At 38.4% G+C, this 16,817-nt stretch overlaps 1 protein-coding gene across 3 annotated transcripts in view; it reads left to right on the top strand.

Annotated features, from left to right (window-relative positions):
- Positions 1-16,817, top strand: part of fhod3a (formin homology 2 domain containing 3a) — a 113,477-nt gene that overhangs the window by 60,648 nt on the left and 36,012 nt on the right. For 2 of the 3 annotated variants that reach the window (XM_028461954.1, XM_028461953.1), the window contains exons 6-12: positions 5,507-5,601; positions 7,020-7,131; positions 7,247-7,341; positions 7,748-7,891; positions 7,971-8,206; positions 12,905-13,285; positions 14,645-14,704. In XM_028461954.1, coding sequence (XP_028317755.1) covers positions 5,507-5,601; positions 7,020-7,131; positions 7,247-7,341; positions 7,748-7,891; positions 7,971-8,206; positions 12,905-13,285; positions 14,645-14,704 — 1,123 coding nt within the window. The remainder of the gene's footprint in view (positions 1-5,506; positions 5,602-7,019; positions 7,132-7,246; positions 7,342-7,747; positions 7,892-7,970; positions 8,207-12,904; positions 13,286-14,644; positions 14,705-16,817) is intronic. The other variant, XM_028461955.1, reaches the window with a different exon arrangement.

Genomic DNA, 16,817 nt, shown 5'->3' with positions numbered 1-16,817 from the left:
GTAAATAGAGATGTACAACAACGTGTGTGGTTTAAGTTTATTAAATCAGACATAAATTTCATATCATTGTTAAAAATGCATGTTTAAAATGACTCTCAGACCCAAAAGTGCCCACAATGAAACATACACATTTTATTTTCCAATGGTGTGCTACATGAGTCAAGAACTGTTACGTGAGCCTTTGTGTGTTTAAAACAATCCATACACTCCCATTGATTGACACATTAAAGACATATATTCACAATAAACCCTACACTCTCACACAAGCAGAAATCAAAACTTAACATTAGGTTATTATAACTTCCATTTTTACATCATTTTCCCATACGACAGCTTTCCTGCCACATTCAACTCAAAGCGTCATTTTTACCAGTGTTTTTTTTTTTTTTTTTCAAAAGCAGGAATGATACAATTTTTGCCTTTGTTATTTCAAATGCCATTGTTTTAAGGTATCAAATTAAAGTTAAACATCAGCTCTCAGATTATGATTGTTGGTTGTGAATGCATTATTTTTTTTTTTATTGTTAATTACATCATTGTTTTTGCAACATTTTAGCGGGATATTGAGCAGCTTGATAAGATTTTCATCAATTCTGCATGTAATTGAATTGTATATGACAATTAAAATAACAAAGTTTATTATCTAAGCTCAGTTACATATGAATTACAATTATATTGCAACAATTATTTTTAATTGCAATTACAATTATATTTACGCTGCAGTCGTAAGTAATTATCAATTAGCCACAAATTGAAATTATACACACCACTGAGTCAGCGATATCATCATCATATCCTTTATCCGTTTTTGTCACAGATGAAGAACATCAGTCTTTTTCACAGTCACATTTATCACCGTTGCAAATGGTGAAGTTGTGTTCTCAGTTGAAGAGCAAAGCTGTTCTTGATGGTCTGTGGCTTCCACTGCAATCATCTTGAAGAGGATGTTTCGTTATGACATGATGCAGCCCCAGCCCCAACCCCACCCCTGATCTTGTGCCTTGATCAAGATGCGCTGCACTATTCTCTTCTCCTTGTCAGGAGCTGTTCCTTTGGGGATAGGAATCAGCCAGTAGTCTTTCCAATCACAGATCTTTCTCATTTCTGGATTAATGCGGTTTTGAACAATCACTTTGAAGGTCATTCCTGACTTTGATGTGAAGGTCTTGGCATACAATCTCTCAGCCTCTTGTAGGTTGGGTGTTGAGTAGATCCCTCGGCCATATAAAGCCCTTTCTCCTGCTTTGTAATTTTCTGTGATGATGCCTGAGACTCCATCAAGGCTTGTTCCATGGTAGGAAACGGGCCATTCTCCAGGTACAGAGTGACTTCTCACTCCATCAGTGCCCAACCATGCATCTCCATCTGGATATTTCCCTTTGACCTTCAATGCCATGCGGTACCAACCTGTTGCCCGTTGGTACACTTCATTGCCTCTTTGAAACTCTGAGACATCGGACTCATTAGTGAAGTCATAGTCGAACCTTGGATCAAAGAATTCTTCTTCTTTTATGCGAGGTTCATCATCGAAGCTTTGCCTCCCAATGATCGTGCTGAGATGAAAGTCGTCAAGAGACATACAAGCTCCATTTTGTCTTTGAACTTGCTGATTGGAAGCTGTGATGTTCTGTTTCAAAAGTTCAGATATAATTTCAGCTCTTAAATCACTGTTCAGAGTCCTCCACATTACTTCTGTCCATCTGTGTGTGTGTGTATGTTTCCTGATTCCACAAACCTTTAAGTATTATGAGTTTGCATAGTTACATTTGAGTTACACTTTCACTTTTGTTCTTAGTTACATTAAAAAAAACACGAGTGTGAAAGCAGCGTTAGCGTTTATGCGTACATGTGAATATGCATTACTTCTACTTTTTTGCCTCAATAAAATGCTTATAATCTTATGGATTACTCATAACAGAACCCAAATAACAAATTTGTTTTCTCCAAAAGAATGCTGCTGCACAATACGTGCAGCTCAACAAGTCACGCCTCAGGGTTTATAAGGGTTTTGGTTCCCAATTAACTCATTCACTCCCAGCCATTTTCAGAGCAGCCAACCCCATATTGCCAGGCATTTTAGATGATTTTCACTGATCTTTCAAGACCCACAGAATATTTTGTACTCAGAAAATCTGAAATTTGAAACCAGATTCTGAAAGATTAGACTCTATACTTTCATCAGAATTTTTGTTTTTGTTTATAGCTTGTTTCATTCTTCCGTAATCAGCAGTTGAATAGAGGCAAGTTTCACACAAATCGCCACTTTTGTGACAAAACCTGTCAGTGACTTTGAAGCTATTTTTTTAAATTTTTTTTTGCGTTAGTGATACCTCAACATTGGTTTCGTTGTAAAAACTACAAAAACAACACTGAGACCGGGGTTTTGATGGCAAAATTGTTATTATTTTGCTATCTGGGTCAGAGTTGAATGGTTTGCTTACTGTATTTTGGTGTTCCTCCAAGTCTCTCCCCGTCATTCTCCACACACGCAACTTTCTCCTTCTCACGGACATGCAGAGTGTCACCGCTTGCCTCATTTTTTGATCGTTTTCTCTCACCATCGCGACACTCAATGGTCCACTTAGTTCCACACATGCTCTGGTTGAGTGTGAGCTGCTGGGAACTTCATCATCAACTCTTGTAGCGCCATTTTCTGTCTCATAAACTCTTTTCTTCTTCCTCTGAGCTCTGCCCATCACTGGTGACCTCTCATCCAAAGGTGCGCTGCTGCCACTTACATGGCACCAGTTGGTCACTACATCATTGTACAAGCTCGATATTCACGGGAGAACTTCGTCACACTGCATCCTAGCAACCCCAGTCGAAAAACACAGTTGACGTCTTTAGACGTCTTTGGCAGTCAACGTTACTAAATCAAATGACGTATTTAGACGTCAATGGCAGTCAATGAGTTAAAAGGCTGGGTGGCATTCTATTATTGCTCTCAGGTTTGTGTAAGAATTTCTAAATAGGAAATCTTGAGTATTAGTGGAAGGTTCACTACATACATGTACAATACCTAAAACACTGTTACAATAATAAAGATGTGATGCTGAACAAGATGAAAAACACGGAAATTACTTTTCTTCCTCACATATTTCTCAACTTGAAACACTTGGAAGCAAAAGATGCTACATGTCAATCAAATGTACACACCTTTTAACATCAGATCATTCACTGTTTAGATAAACCTGTGTAGTGTCAAATTCTGCGATTGATCATTTCAACAATGCTGGCCCCAAAAGTATTGAGGCAGTGCAGACATTAACAAAGTCATTTATTAAAAAGGAAAACAAATCTGATACGAAACATTCAAAGCTTTGATCCATCAGTGATAGCACTCCTCTCATTGGGAGCTACTGCTACAGCATCCTGCCCATCATCTGTTTCAGTGTTTTGACAAGATCTGCAATGAAAAATATTAAAGGCACACATTTATTTACTCCAAAACATTTGTAAAATAACTTTGTTATTGTGGGCAAGCGAAAATCAGGGTTCTCACCAGAATTCTTTGCAGTGTAGGGGATCGCGTGGCGCACGAGCCAGCGCCGCTGGCACAAATGTTGTGAGGGGATCTGGGGACATCCCCCCCCCTGGAAAATTTTGAAATATATAACTCTCTGAGGGCCAAATTTAGTGAAGTAAAGATAAAGTTGAAAAAATGTACTACATTACTTGAAAGCCAAAAATTATTTGTTAAATTGGTAAAGGGTTGTGATGAATGGAGTTAGAGAGTTCTGATGAATACATTTCGTTATTTCTTTGCTTTATCCTCTTCTCAGCTTAAAAACACACATAGAGGCGAATAAAAACGGCTCCAAAGCTGAATATTGCTACTTAACTGTAACACAACACGGAAACTAAATTAAATGTGATACATAAGCAAAAACGATTTGCGCTGCATTGGGAACTTGTCCAGTTTTCACCGCTTTTGTGTTTCCCTTGATTTACAAATGCTGCCAGTCAAACTCAACAAGAAGGAGGAGCTATGTTTCCATAAAATGCTCCAACCGGAAGCAGCCCTTGGCACATGACGTATGTGCAGATTGTAATTATGAAAGTTTCCATTTGGTTAACTCTTTCCAGCTTCAAAAATCTTGACAAAAATTGCATGGAGCATCAGCAAATTCCAACAGGTGTGTTTGCCCTGTGGTGGAATGCCAACCTGTCCAGTGTGTAGCCTGCCCTGTGAACTATTCACAAATATATGCTCTGAATGTATGGGAATACACCTGATCAGCTGTTATATAGGGTCAGTTGGACTGATTATGAACTAATGAGGGACAGGAAAGAAGGATGAAGTGTTGGACGGCAGTGGTTTTATGACGTTATTGAAACCTGCTCAACAACTCACAGTTAAGCCTTTGTTTACTTTGTCCTCAATAAATTGCTTTTGCTTTGCATCAATCTTTTCCTGTAAATGGCTTCGAATTCTAATGCTGGGGTGAAGTTGTTTTATTGCCCTCAGGTTTGATAACCCATCCATTAGTTAAATTTTTTGGTCCTTTTTCTGTATTCAATGGTCACACAAAAACACAGGGCACAATGCTCAATGATCATAAACATCTGAATGTGTTTGCACCTGTTTACCTGTCTGAACCCTAAAAACATAAAGCCTTATTTCAAATCTATTTTAAATTACAATTTTCATTTATGGTGTTGCCATTTATAACACAGTTTTGCTTTCTTGGATACAACTACGTCTAAATATATCATAAATTGACAACTGACCCCCTAGTTTAACCTTTGTGTGGCAGAAAAATACATCAAAGGAAACCAAAAACACACAAAATGACTCCAAAAATACCCAAAATAAATACAAAGTAGTAAAATCCACATAGACACAAAAAATACAGAACGACAACAGAAATACACAAAGAAGACCCCAAAACATAAAATGACATCAGAAATACAAATAACCACAACAAAGTAAACAAAATGAGAACAAAGTACACAAAGTGACAGCAGAAACAAATAAAATGACTACAAAAAACACACATAAATAACAGAAATATGTACAAAATGACAACAAAAATACATAAAATTACTCTTAAAATGCACAAAACAACAAAAAAGATCCACAAGAAAATCTTTCCGATTCAGATTGGTCATTATTCTAAATGCTGACGTGAATGTTGATAATGTGGCACTCCGACCAGAAAATAAAATCAGTTTTGTGGCACCCGTTAAGATAAAAGTTGCCCATCACTGCTCTAGATCTATGTAAAATGAAATGCCTGATCAGTTGTCTATCCACTGGCAGCATATTTTCATCTTGGTTGAATGCAAGGATTAGTGCACATTTGTGCCTGAAGCATTTCACAAAGGAGAGAGCACAGCACAGCCACGCCTTAAAGTTTGACAACAGTGCTTCCATCTTTCTTATCTCTAGTTTTTTTTTATGACACCGCACAGCACATCAAATTGCTTTTTTTAATTACCTCAAGTTAAATGTACATATGCGCAATCTTTATGGTGTTTTGGTTCTCTCCGCCCTTTTTCTCAGCTCTGGGACAGATCATGCTTTATGTGGATGGAATGAATGGTGTCATCAGTCACCCTGAGACAATCCAGTGGCTCTACACACTTGTTGGGTCAAAGGTATAGCAAACACACAAAAAACTACATTCATGTTTATTACACTACAAACAGGCTGCCCTTGGCTAGCTGTATTTGCACACACATTATACTATACATGCACAGAATGTTTCTTACGACCAGAGATGGTTTAGAATTGCAATGATGCAGAGATGGATTTTTAATAGCACAAATATCATGAAATATGTAGACACACAGATGTACAACCATTCTCAGGGTTGTACTGTTATTTTCAAGAACAACGTATAGATTACATCCTTTTTTTCACACAAACATTTTCAAAATTCAAAGATTAACTTTTAACTTGAGCCCCAACCTTTGACATTACTTAAATAGTTTATCTATATGATGGGAAACAGATAAACACATGCAAATATGTTTAAATAAGAATTATCCCATGTTATTGTGTTGTTTGTCATTTGGGGCCTGTACTACGAAGCTGGATTTCCTCTTATCGTGCTAACTCCCAGGATTTGTTTGGTGTGTGCTGTACTACGACGCTGGCTAACGTCTTGCTGGGCTAAATTACCGTGGTAACTTAGGCTTAATGACTAACCTGTTCGGGACCAGGTTATGAAGCGGATAAGATCCTGTTCCTTAATAAAGTGAAAATGGTAGATCAGAGTGCTGTCAGTTTATCATTTGATGGATTGATATTGTATAATCTCTAGCTTTTACACATTAACAGTGTCGGCAGCTTTGTGCCTGTGTTCCTTTCTTCCTGCTTTTTCTGCAGCAGCAGTGTTGTTTTTGGTCTGAAATATAGATTTTAATTCTTCCTTTTTTAAAAGAAGCATTCCTCAATTGTGACACAACTTTGCATGGTTTCTCTGTTGTGATTGGTCTGACGCTGCCACTCCCCAGCCCTGTCACTGGAGCGCGCACGTAACCTGTCTGAAATCACCTTGCTTAAAGCTGATATTCGGAGTTTCTGAGAAATCTATGTTTTTGTATGATTCTTTTGAAATGCGAAAAAATACCTCACTAGTCTTTTACTATGGTCTACTGCTGGTGGTCATTCATATACACCAATGTATATAAGTCCCGCCTTCATCCTATAGACCCCTATTCAAATAGTGTATAGGGGTGCGCCCAACCAATAGGCTTCAACTTCCTGTTTTTGAGACTGTCAATCAAAGTGAATGCGGAAATGAGCACGGAAACAAGGCTGTTTAGGGCAGGACATCAAGACGTTTCTCAGAAACTCCGTATAGCAGCTTTAAATAAACGTAGTTATATCCTGCTTCATAGGATAGAGGCTCTCTGACAGAGAATGTTTGATTAGGTGAAGCCCGCTAACAGAGATACATTTTGAATATACTTATCCAGCTTCGTAGTACAGGCCCATATTGTCATATTTGTGTTAAGTTGAAAGCATGGAAACTAAAGTGTTTTTTGGGGGTTTCTTTTGACTGACTCAGTTCCGTCTGGTGGTAAAGACGGCTCTGAAGCTGCTGTTGGTGTTTGTGGAGTACTCCGAGTCCAACGCTCCACTGCTGATACAAGCCATCACCTCTGTGGACACCAAGAGAGGTCAGGGAAAAAAACCCTTGCATGCTGGTTCCTCTACATATTCTATTTTAGGAACGCTTTAAGAGCCCTTCTCTAAAGGTACTGTTCTGTTTTCACTTTGGAACGTGACCTCCAGACTGCAAACCATGGTCGAATGCCATGGAGATCCTTCATGAAAAGGATGGAGTGGATACAGAGCTGCTGGTCTATGCTATGACTCTCATCAACAAGGTTGGACTAAATACATATTCTACATGTACTGTAATTGGTCTCTACAACATGTTGTTAAGAGCACGTTAAAACACAGTGTGATTAAAACACATGGCTTTGATTTTCCGTTTTGAAATTTTCCAAATTCGTTCATCCGTTTACCCTTTTTCCTTTCTTCAGCTTTCCCCAATCGTATGTCATAACTTGCTATTAAACTTACTGAAATAGTCCCAAACATACTTAAGTTAGTTAACAATTGCATAAGAACCACTAATATCGCTAATAATATTAGCGCTGAATCCATGTAAGGTTTTGCGCAAGATTTGACATCCGTTGTCTGTTTCCTAAAGTTGCTACACATTAGGTTTTGATCACTTGTTTTTCATTGGAAAATTGTTGATGAACATGGGTTTGGTCCTCTTTGCAGACTCTGGCAGCCCTTCCTGACCAGGATTCCTTCTATGATTTGGTGGATGGTCTGGAGGAACAAGGCATGGAGACGGTCTCTCAGAGACACCTGGGGCGAAAAGGCACAGATCTCGATTTGGTTGAACAGCTCAACAATTACGAGGTTTGGAGAAATTCAAAAAAGTCTTTACACTACTTTCCAGCTTTGCTTTTGGTTTCATGCCGTAATTGTTTTCTCCCAGTTGACCCTGAGACACGAAGATGGGGACGATGACAGCCATCCTCCTCCAATGGGACGTCGGGACCGCAGACGCGCCAGCCTCGGGGGCGGGGACAAGAAGAGAGGCCTGGAGAGGAGGCGGAGTCGCAGGGCATCACTCGGACGATCTGGCCACGCCTCTCCCTGCAGCCCCGCCTCCCCACACAGAGTCGGCCTCCAGCCATTCAGCAAACACAGAGCCGAGGATTTGACTGAGAGGTGAGGATGAGTTATGCAGTTCAAGGGAGATTAATTAAAAGTAAAAGGGGAAAGAAATCAAATGAAAAAAAAAAAAAAAAGTTTCCACTTCTCTCAAATCCTTTCATCTTACAAAATTTGACTTGTTTTCCCCAAAAGAGAGAACAGTTAAGTCTTTCCTTTTTCAACTTTCAGATTTTTGGTCTTTCTTATCGATTATGACAAAGTGTGACCTTAAAGCTTGCGAAAAGGAATATTAGACTTAAAGTGTACCTGTAGTGAAAATGTATACTACAAAAATGCAGTATACATTTGTTTAATGTAGTATACATTTGTTTAATGTTGTATACATTTGTTTAATGTATTACCAGTAAACAAAATATGTGCACCTTTTGATAAAAAACACACATTAAAATGACTTTTTAGAGCGATTTTATACCTTGGGTATTAAACGCCATTTTGGTCAGGATATAACATACTTTCATTGATCGGCAAAGGTGCATTGTGGGAGGTAGAAGAGTAAAAAGTCTGTTTACATTGTGGGAAGTGTCAATTTTCTGTTATCTCTCAGCACAAAGCAGACGTGTGAACCCTCACCTTCAGTGATAAAGTGCAGCATCCAGGTTGCGAAAGGATTAAATATCACCTTTCTCAGCAATTACCTGACAGACAGAGCTGTTGGTAGCAGCAGGAATGAGCCACGGCTGAGTAGTTAAGTGTTGGAAGTGCAAAATTATGGCTTACAAAGAAATCTGCGTGAAAGGATATCTGTTCATTGACTGGGATAATGCTCCACTACGTCCGAGGACCAGCACCTGACGGGGCCCTAACAAACAGTTATGTTCTGCTGACAGTTAATCATTTAGGAAATAAGAGGGAACGATCGGGTGGGGGTCCGGTTATTGACATGACAGGCGCCCATTGTATCCCCTGTAAGCAGAAACGTAGTAGTGCTCTGAACAAGTACCTTCACAAGCTGCATTGAGACTTTCTCCAAAGGAATTCTGTCGGGACCGCGTCTGATTTCAGAAGTAACTTTGGCTTCGTCCCCATTAGCTTAGCCCATTAGCTTAGCTCATTAGCTTAGCCCACAGGTCCCTCTCATAGCAGCTCAGTTTGAAGCGGCCCTTACATGTGTGTATCCTGTACCAATATTATGAAGCCAACATTTGGATAACTCTGACTTACTGTTGTTATTTAGCTTAGAGATGCAAAAGAAATGTTTATGTGGGGGTTTTTTCTTGTTGTTATAGCAACCATTGGCTTTACACTCCGCCATTGTTATCCTGTCCAAAATGGCGACTCTCCACAGTTTATGTCCCGAGGTATAAAATCATTCTAAAAAGTCCTTTTAATGTGTTTTTTTATAGAAAGGTGCACATATTTTGTTTGTTGGTAAAACATAATACACAATACCCTGGGTGGTTTCCAAATCTGAAACATGTTTGTGATTTCAATCATTTGATCCATTCATTCATTACTTGAGCTGCTGACTCTGACCATTTCTGCCCCAGAGCATTGTCAGGTTTCCTTCCTTCCATGTAAGTTCAAACATAACTGAGAAACCAAGCAGCAGCAGCAGCTGCTGCTGCCGCATGCATCATCCTGCTGAACTAGCCCACAGTGTGCCCCCCCACCCCCCCACCTCACATTCAAGCAAAACTGCCTAAAGTTTGTTTGTTTGTTGTCAGACTCCAGCTGTGTCTCATATTATGTGTGCGCACATAGAAAAGCGAGGCCAACTTTTATTATCTCATCGGTCACACACATGCACACGCACGCACACACACAGCTTCAATCTTGTGGAGCAACACCTGGCAGGACAAATGCTAACGGGCTCATCTGGTTTCACTCCACGACACAGGCAAAACCGTTCAAAACTCCTTTGTTGTTTCTGTCTTTATCCCTTGTTCTCACTTTGGCCTTTGTTTACATCCAAAACTGCCTAACTACAGGCTCAGGGGTTTAATATAAAAACCAGCTATTAACATTGCCTTTCATTTTTAACTGTGTTTGACACGATGTCACATCCTGGTTTGTCCTTCCCTCTGTTTGATCACCACCAGTTTTTTTATTTGTTTTCTGTTCATACGTGTCAAGTTGTAATTTACTTGATCTCTCTCTCGTAAATGTTAAACCTTCTATCCGTCGATCCCTCCAACTCTCCACCTCTATAGAGAGGAGGCAGTAGAGGAAGAGGAGGAGGAGGAGGATCCTGTGACTGAGTCTGATTCGAACGAGCACGTGGGGGCTGATGTGTCCACCCCCAGGTATTTTAGGAAGCAGCCATAACATGAAGATGAAGTTAAATTCCGAGAGTAAATTTACACATCCACACGTCTGTCGTCAATATAGAAATATACAGGTGACGGTTAGACGTATTAAGAGAGCAGGGACAAGAACACATTGAAAGTTGATTTAAGGCTAAGAAATGTTGCAACGTAGAAAACAAAAGTGATGAAAATAAAGGAGCTTATCGAAAACAGCATCTGGGAAGTTTCTCAGATGCAAATTTAAAATAGACTGAGGCAACATGGAAAACTGCTCCGTGGTTAGTTGGATTTCTTTCTCAAAAACCTCAAATGAAGGGGAAGGACTTTTCAGTTTGTTTATCAACGCACAGCTTAAAGTCGAGCAAAAAAACAAAAACAAATCACTTTCTTTTAACTTGTGAATAAAAGCATAATTCATGTATTTTCACATGTAGTTCTGTGTCTACGTTTGCAAGTTAAAAAAATAAGATTTTGTGGGTTCTGTTTAACTTAAATATACTGGGTTTGTGCATTTAGGATGTATATAAACAAAGATGTTATCAATGCTAAAAAGGAAGATGGGCTCTATTAAAGCAATATCTCTTTAACAATTTAATTTATTTGGAAGACGACGCTGAGCATCATCCTGAGTTGACCAGCCCTCATCAGGTCTAAGATCCAGAAAAACTCGATGTTTTAAGCAAATAAAGTCAAGTTAATTTAAGTTAGGTTTAGCAAGTTTAATTACTTACTAAAGTTTGGTAACTATATATGAATTTCCTCTCTTTTTAGCCTATTTTGCACCGACGTTAACAGCTTTTATGGCAATAAAGATTTTCTTATGATTTTTGAATAATCAAACTTTATTTATATAGAACAAGGTTCTTCATAAACTCCAGTCTTCAACATTAATTGACTGAATCTGTCTGCACAGTAAATCAAAACAATAAACCTGTATGTAACAGCATTGAGTAAAAAGAATGTAAAAAAAAAAAAAAAAAAAAAACAGTAACGGAGGCCGAAAGCGTCAATCTCACACTGAATATTTAAATAATGCAAACACATTGATTATTATTTTATCAGTACAATAGCCATCATGTGTCTATTATTTAATGTGCAGAACTACTATTCTGTTACAATAAAGGTTAAACATGTTTTTTTCTGTTTTGAATCCAATTTTGTTCTTCTATCTATTCATTGTACCAAATCTTTGTTTTGACACATTGATATACAGGTCATTTCATGTCATTTCACAAATTAAAATGGCACACGCACTTTGGTCTGAAAAAATTCGGAAATTGTTACCAATTATTCTGTGATTATTCAAAAGGCACACTGTACATTTTTGAGATATGGACAATTTAGTGATGGCAGGGTATGTGTGGATTTTAATTTTTCTTCCAATATCACATAGGAAACTGAAATTTGGTATACTAATACAGCTTTAGCTACTCTCTCAGAATAAAGAGTAACCTTTATACCAGCAATTCTCAACTGGTGGGTCGGCACCCAAAAGTGGGTCGAGGACCTATACTGGGTGGGCCGCGGACAGCTGGTCAAATATAAATAAATATTTAAAGTCTCTCATGTTGGACTTGTCTTTTATCTTCAAAGACACTTTTTTTATTGACAGGAATGCTGTAAAATGCATGTTGCACTGGAAAATATATAGATTAAGATTATATATGTGGGTTTTGAACAGCTATTTTTGAAAAACTAAATTTGGTTTGTTGATTTCTAAAAAAGAAAGTGGGTCGTGATTTAATGAACGTGGCAAAATATGGGTCCCAGGGTGAGATCATTTGAGAACGCCTGCTTTATACTATAAATAAAAACTTGTGAAAATAGTAAAAGAGTATTTTTTTGGATTTCAAAAGACTGTCACCCAAGAACCAATGCATATATCTGACGAATCATTAGTGATTCTAACAGTCTATGTACATACAGTAGCTCAAAGCTGATAGAGTTACAGGGAGCTGAGGCATATGCAAAGTGGTTTACTGAAGACCCAAACCCATTAGAGCCTGAAACTCCAACAAACTTTTTTTTTCAAAATTTAAGGTACTGGCAGATAGGATGTATAGCATATGTTTTTTATATTCTGAGAGAGTAGGTGTAGCTGTATTAATATACCAATCATATATATTTCTGTTTCCTTTGCGGTGTACTTCCTGAGATATTAGAAGCTGAAAATGGAAGAAAAATAAGCACGAACAAAAATTGACCCATACCCCCCTTACTAAATTGGCCATATCTCAAATAGAATTAATCTGATCAGAAAAAAAGATTTACAATGTGCTTATTAAATAGTCATAGAACAATTGGTTAAAATTTGAGATTTTTTTTCGACTGAAGTGTGTGGAATGTCCTGAATGACATGGAATGACCCATCTTAGGGCTAGTGTTTGAACCCTTGCTGTGTTGATTGTATGCACTTATCCCCCTGTACTTATTCCTCTCTTTGTAGCCCACCTACACCTCCTCCATCCATGATTCACAGAACAGCCCTTCAGTCCATCACCATCTCTACCAGAAAAGCGTGTGTCAAAGAGGATGAGCCGAGGACTCAGACAGAGCTTACCATCCCCCCCTCTCCATCCCCTCTGAGCCCACCCACTCAGCCCTCCCTCCTGGTTTCCCTCCTTGCCAGGAAGCGTTCCGTTGTCACGGTACCGGCCTCTAAGGAGGTCAGCCCTCCATTGCGCGGGAGCACCCGGCCCTCGCCCGACCGCCTGCCCTACCTGCCCCACTCGCCCTTCCACCTTTTCTCATACGACCTCGACGAAGAGCCGTCCCCCTCGGCTCCAGATAACCCCAGTGTGGATCCCCCCAAATCCACATCTCCCAGGTCAGATGTGTAGCAGAGAGCACCACCCTGGAAGCTCTTCTTTTATCCTTCATCCTCCACCTTTCACTTTTCCTTTTTCTTGGCTTCTTTTCTTCCACCAGCTCTAGTTTTCCCCCACAATTGTTTGGTTATTCTTTACTTCCCCTTTTCTCACTTGTTCTTCAGTTCATAAACTTCACAGGTTTTCACCTCCAATCCGTCACTGGCACTATTGTATTTTGAGCACCTGTCGCCTGTCATCCTTCACACCTGTATTCCTTTCTGTAGTTTAGTGTGTTCACACTTGTTTGCAGCCTCTTCCTGCTTCCTAGCGTCATTGTTTCCACTCTTTGCAACAACAACTGCTCTGTTTACAGATAATCACGAGAACTCTTTGTAGCATCTGTTTGATATTTTTAGCTCCTTTTACTTCTTATCTTTGCAACTCCAATTCAAACTCACACTGACATCATGGTAATGGCATTCCTACTAATTTCCCATGACAATTCAATATTATTTCCATCAGGGTCCCCACGGTCAAGAAATTCTTGGAAAAATTATGGAAAAAAACAATTTTTTCAATCTTGAAAAGTCATGGGATGGAAAAAGTTTTGGAAATATAGCCTTTTATTTGAATGTTTAAAATATGTTAAACCCCAAAGATGGTAAGCATTATCTGAAAGTGAAAGTGCTGCATACCGGCAACATAATTGAGTGGGAATCACAAGATCTCACAAATTCATGCAAATTTATTCTCATTTATGAAACTGTGCATAGGTAAAATTACTTCAGCTGGCGTACGCTAAAAACCAGGAAATGCATACTTAAAAACAGATCTTAGTGCTTCAGGACTAAGTAATTTGGTTAAATGTTTTGGAAAAGTTTTCAAAAGTCATTGCTCCATCCACTGTATGAATATCTCGTTTCACAGTTTATAGAAAAGATGGAATCTTTATGTTTATAAAGACACATATGAGCAGAGAACTTTGAGATTATCTATAGAAAACAAGTGGTTTTACAGTACTTTTAAAACACAGTTATGAATAAATGTTTGATGTATTTTTTTTTCGGAGCAAAACTGTAAAGTAGCTTAATGACTTCCCAAGATCAGCATGCTGTTCGAAAGGGAGGTGAGGACAGACCCCCTCACCCCCCAACCCCCCCACCCTCCTTTAGATTTATTAGAATAAACACCATGGCAGTTTCTAATCGGGGTCGCTCCTGTGTCGCACCAACAACATTCTAGTTATGCAACAAGATGTCACACAGGCGTCTTGCCAAATCTTTTCCTTGGAGCCGTTCACTAATGTGGTGTTGTTTAACTCTGCAGGAAGGAGTCACTCACTGTCACCTTTTCTCTACCTCTTTTCCTCCCTCCAGGAATGGTGGCCTCGGGTCGTATTCCTCTCTCAGCAGTCCAAACACACCTACTAGCTCCAGGTGAGAGTTTTCTGCACCAGGGTCATGACCAAATCCTAATGTTGTGCATTAATAAATAAGAATATATGATTTTTTAACGTACATGGTTAGGGTTGGAGCTATGGTTCTGGTTAGGTGTTAGCGTTTCATCATCGGATTAGTACTTTGATGTGGTTGACTCCTGTTAAAAAGATAAAGACCTAAAGATTTATGCCAAACAACAGACATTATTATGCACCATATTCTTTTAATTGCCTTTAAAAACTGGGACAACTTTACAGTTTAGGAGCCTGCATTCCATGATCTTGTAATCACGTGATTGATGATTGATAAACATTGATTTCTTTTCTATTGGAGTGAAGTATTCAGCCTGCTTTTTAGATAATTTTGCAGTTTTTTTTTGGTCAAAATTACAGTTTGTTCTGCTTTTGTTTGCTCTAAATAATCATGAAAAGTTAAATATGCCAATGTAACCCTCTTTTGTTTACCAAAAGAGAACAAAAACTGTTGTGACCAGAGAAAAACAGGTCGAACTCTGCAGTTTCATAATAGACCGTGAAGCAGAGAAGAAGAGCTCTCCTAAGGGGCCTTTATCTCCCCTTAAATAGTGCACTGCTGACGCTCTGGTGGCTGAAGTTAGCCAGTAATCACGGACGATTGAAGGACTCCCACCCAAAAGGACTTCTATCCTCAGGGTTTGTCTTCAACAGTCCGTGATTACTCACTAACCAAAGGGGTTGAGATTCTTTAAATAGATTATTTTGCACCAACATGTAATTGTTTGGAAATACTCACTATTGGATCAAAAGCAGCTCTTACACCAATTCTTATAAATTATTATCAAGCTGCTACCGATGCTATACTGCTTATCAGATAAGAATTGAACAATAAATCAAAGGTCATTTGCGGGAATTAAATATGTATTGCATTGTGTGATGTAGGGATGTAACGATTAATTGTAAGGCAGTTAAAAATCGATTCATAGGTATAACGATTCACATCGATGCTGTGAAAATTGAATCGCAGTACTTTTTTTAACCAGAAGTGTTGGCGGTGGGCAAAATCCGCTAATAGTTTCTTTCTGGCCATCTTCTACTCTTAAACATATTCATAAATGATTCCTTACCCCTTTAGCACCGAAAGAATATCTGTAATATTACGTGAATATAAGTCACGTTTCTCTATTAGCTCTGTCTGCTAGCATAGCATCTCTTCTTCACTGCAAAATATCTGCATGCCAACCGACCACTGGGTTACCAGCGCCCTCTGCTGGTTCAAACAAATATCTGACCTAAATACAGTAAAATGACTGGTTTTTTTTTTGGTTTTTTTTTTAGGTCCAATTGTTAAGGCACAAAATACATTTTCAGTTGCACTTTTAAAAAGAAAAAAAACTATTATGCAGTTTTGTATTGTTTACTATAGAACCAGAATTTAAAGAATAAGCTTCTTCTTCATTTGTATTATTCCTTTATTTATTTCATTCAAGATTTATTTTTAGTTAAATTGCATTGTTTTGAATAGTTTATCAAGGGATTCTTTTGACAATGAAAAATAGTATAGTATTTTCCCCAAAAAAATAAAGGAATATTTTTCAGTCATTTATATACAGTCCCATTTTGTAAAATAAATCGTGAGAGAATCGTATTGTGAACCCAGTATCGTGAATCGAATCGTATCGGGAGTTGAGTGAATCGTTACATCCTTAGTGGGATGTGGAGTCACAGAGACAGGTATATAAAAGGTTTTTTTTTTTTTCTTACTTCATTGTGACACCGAGATGGTGTCAAGTGAATCACTGTCCTCCTTGTCTTTGAACTTGTAGATAAGAACATTTTCACATGTAGGTCTGCACCAGTCTGTACCCTAAAGTCCTAAAGCATAAAACGACTTTATAAGACACAAAATCTCACCAAATCAGAGACTGGAATTAAATAAAATACATCTTTATTGTCATTGTTTAAAACATTGAAATACAGTTTAGCAACTCTTCTTAATTAGCAGCGAGAGATGCAATTGAAAAATAATTTAAAAGAAGTTATTGTACATGGTACAAGAGTTTATTGGAGGAAAATCTGCCATTGTTCTTTTTTTTTTTTGTTTGATTTTAAGAATAGAGGAAAAATTATGTATT

Source organism: Gouania willdenowi, chromosome 11, assembly GCF_900634775.1.
Source record: "Gouania willdenowi chromosome 11, fGouWil2.1, whole genome shotgun sequence".
In the NCBI taxonomy this organism is placed as follows: Eukaryota; Metazoa; Chordata; class Actinopteri; order Blenniiformes; family Gobiesocidae; genus Gouania; species Gouania willdenowi.
Note: the sequence above shows the minus strand (reverse complement) of the source record. Positions and strands in the feature narration are given on the sequence as shown.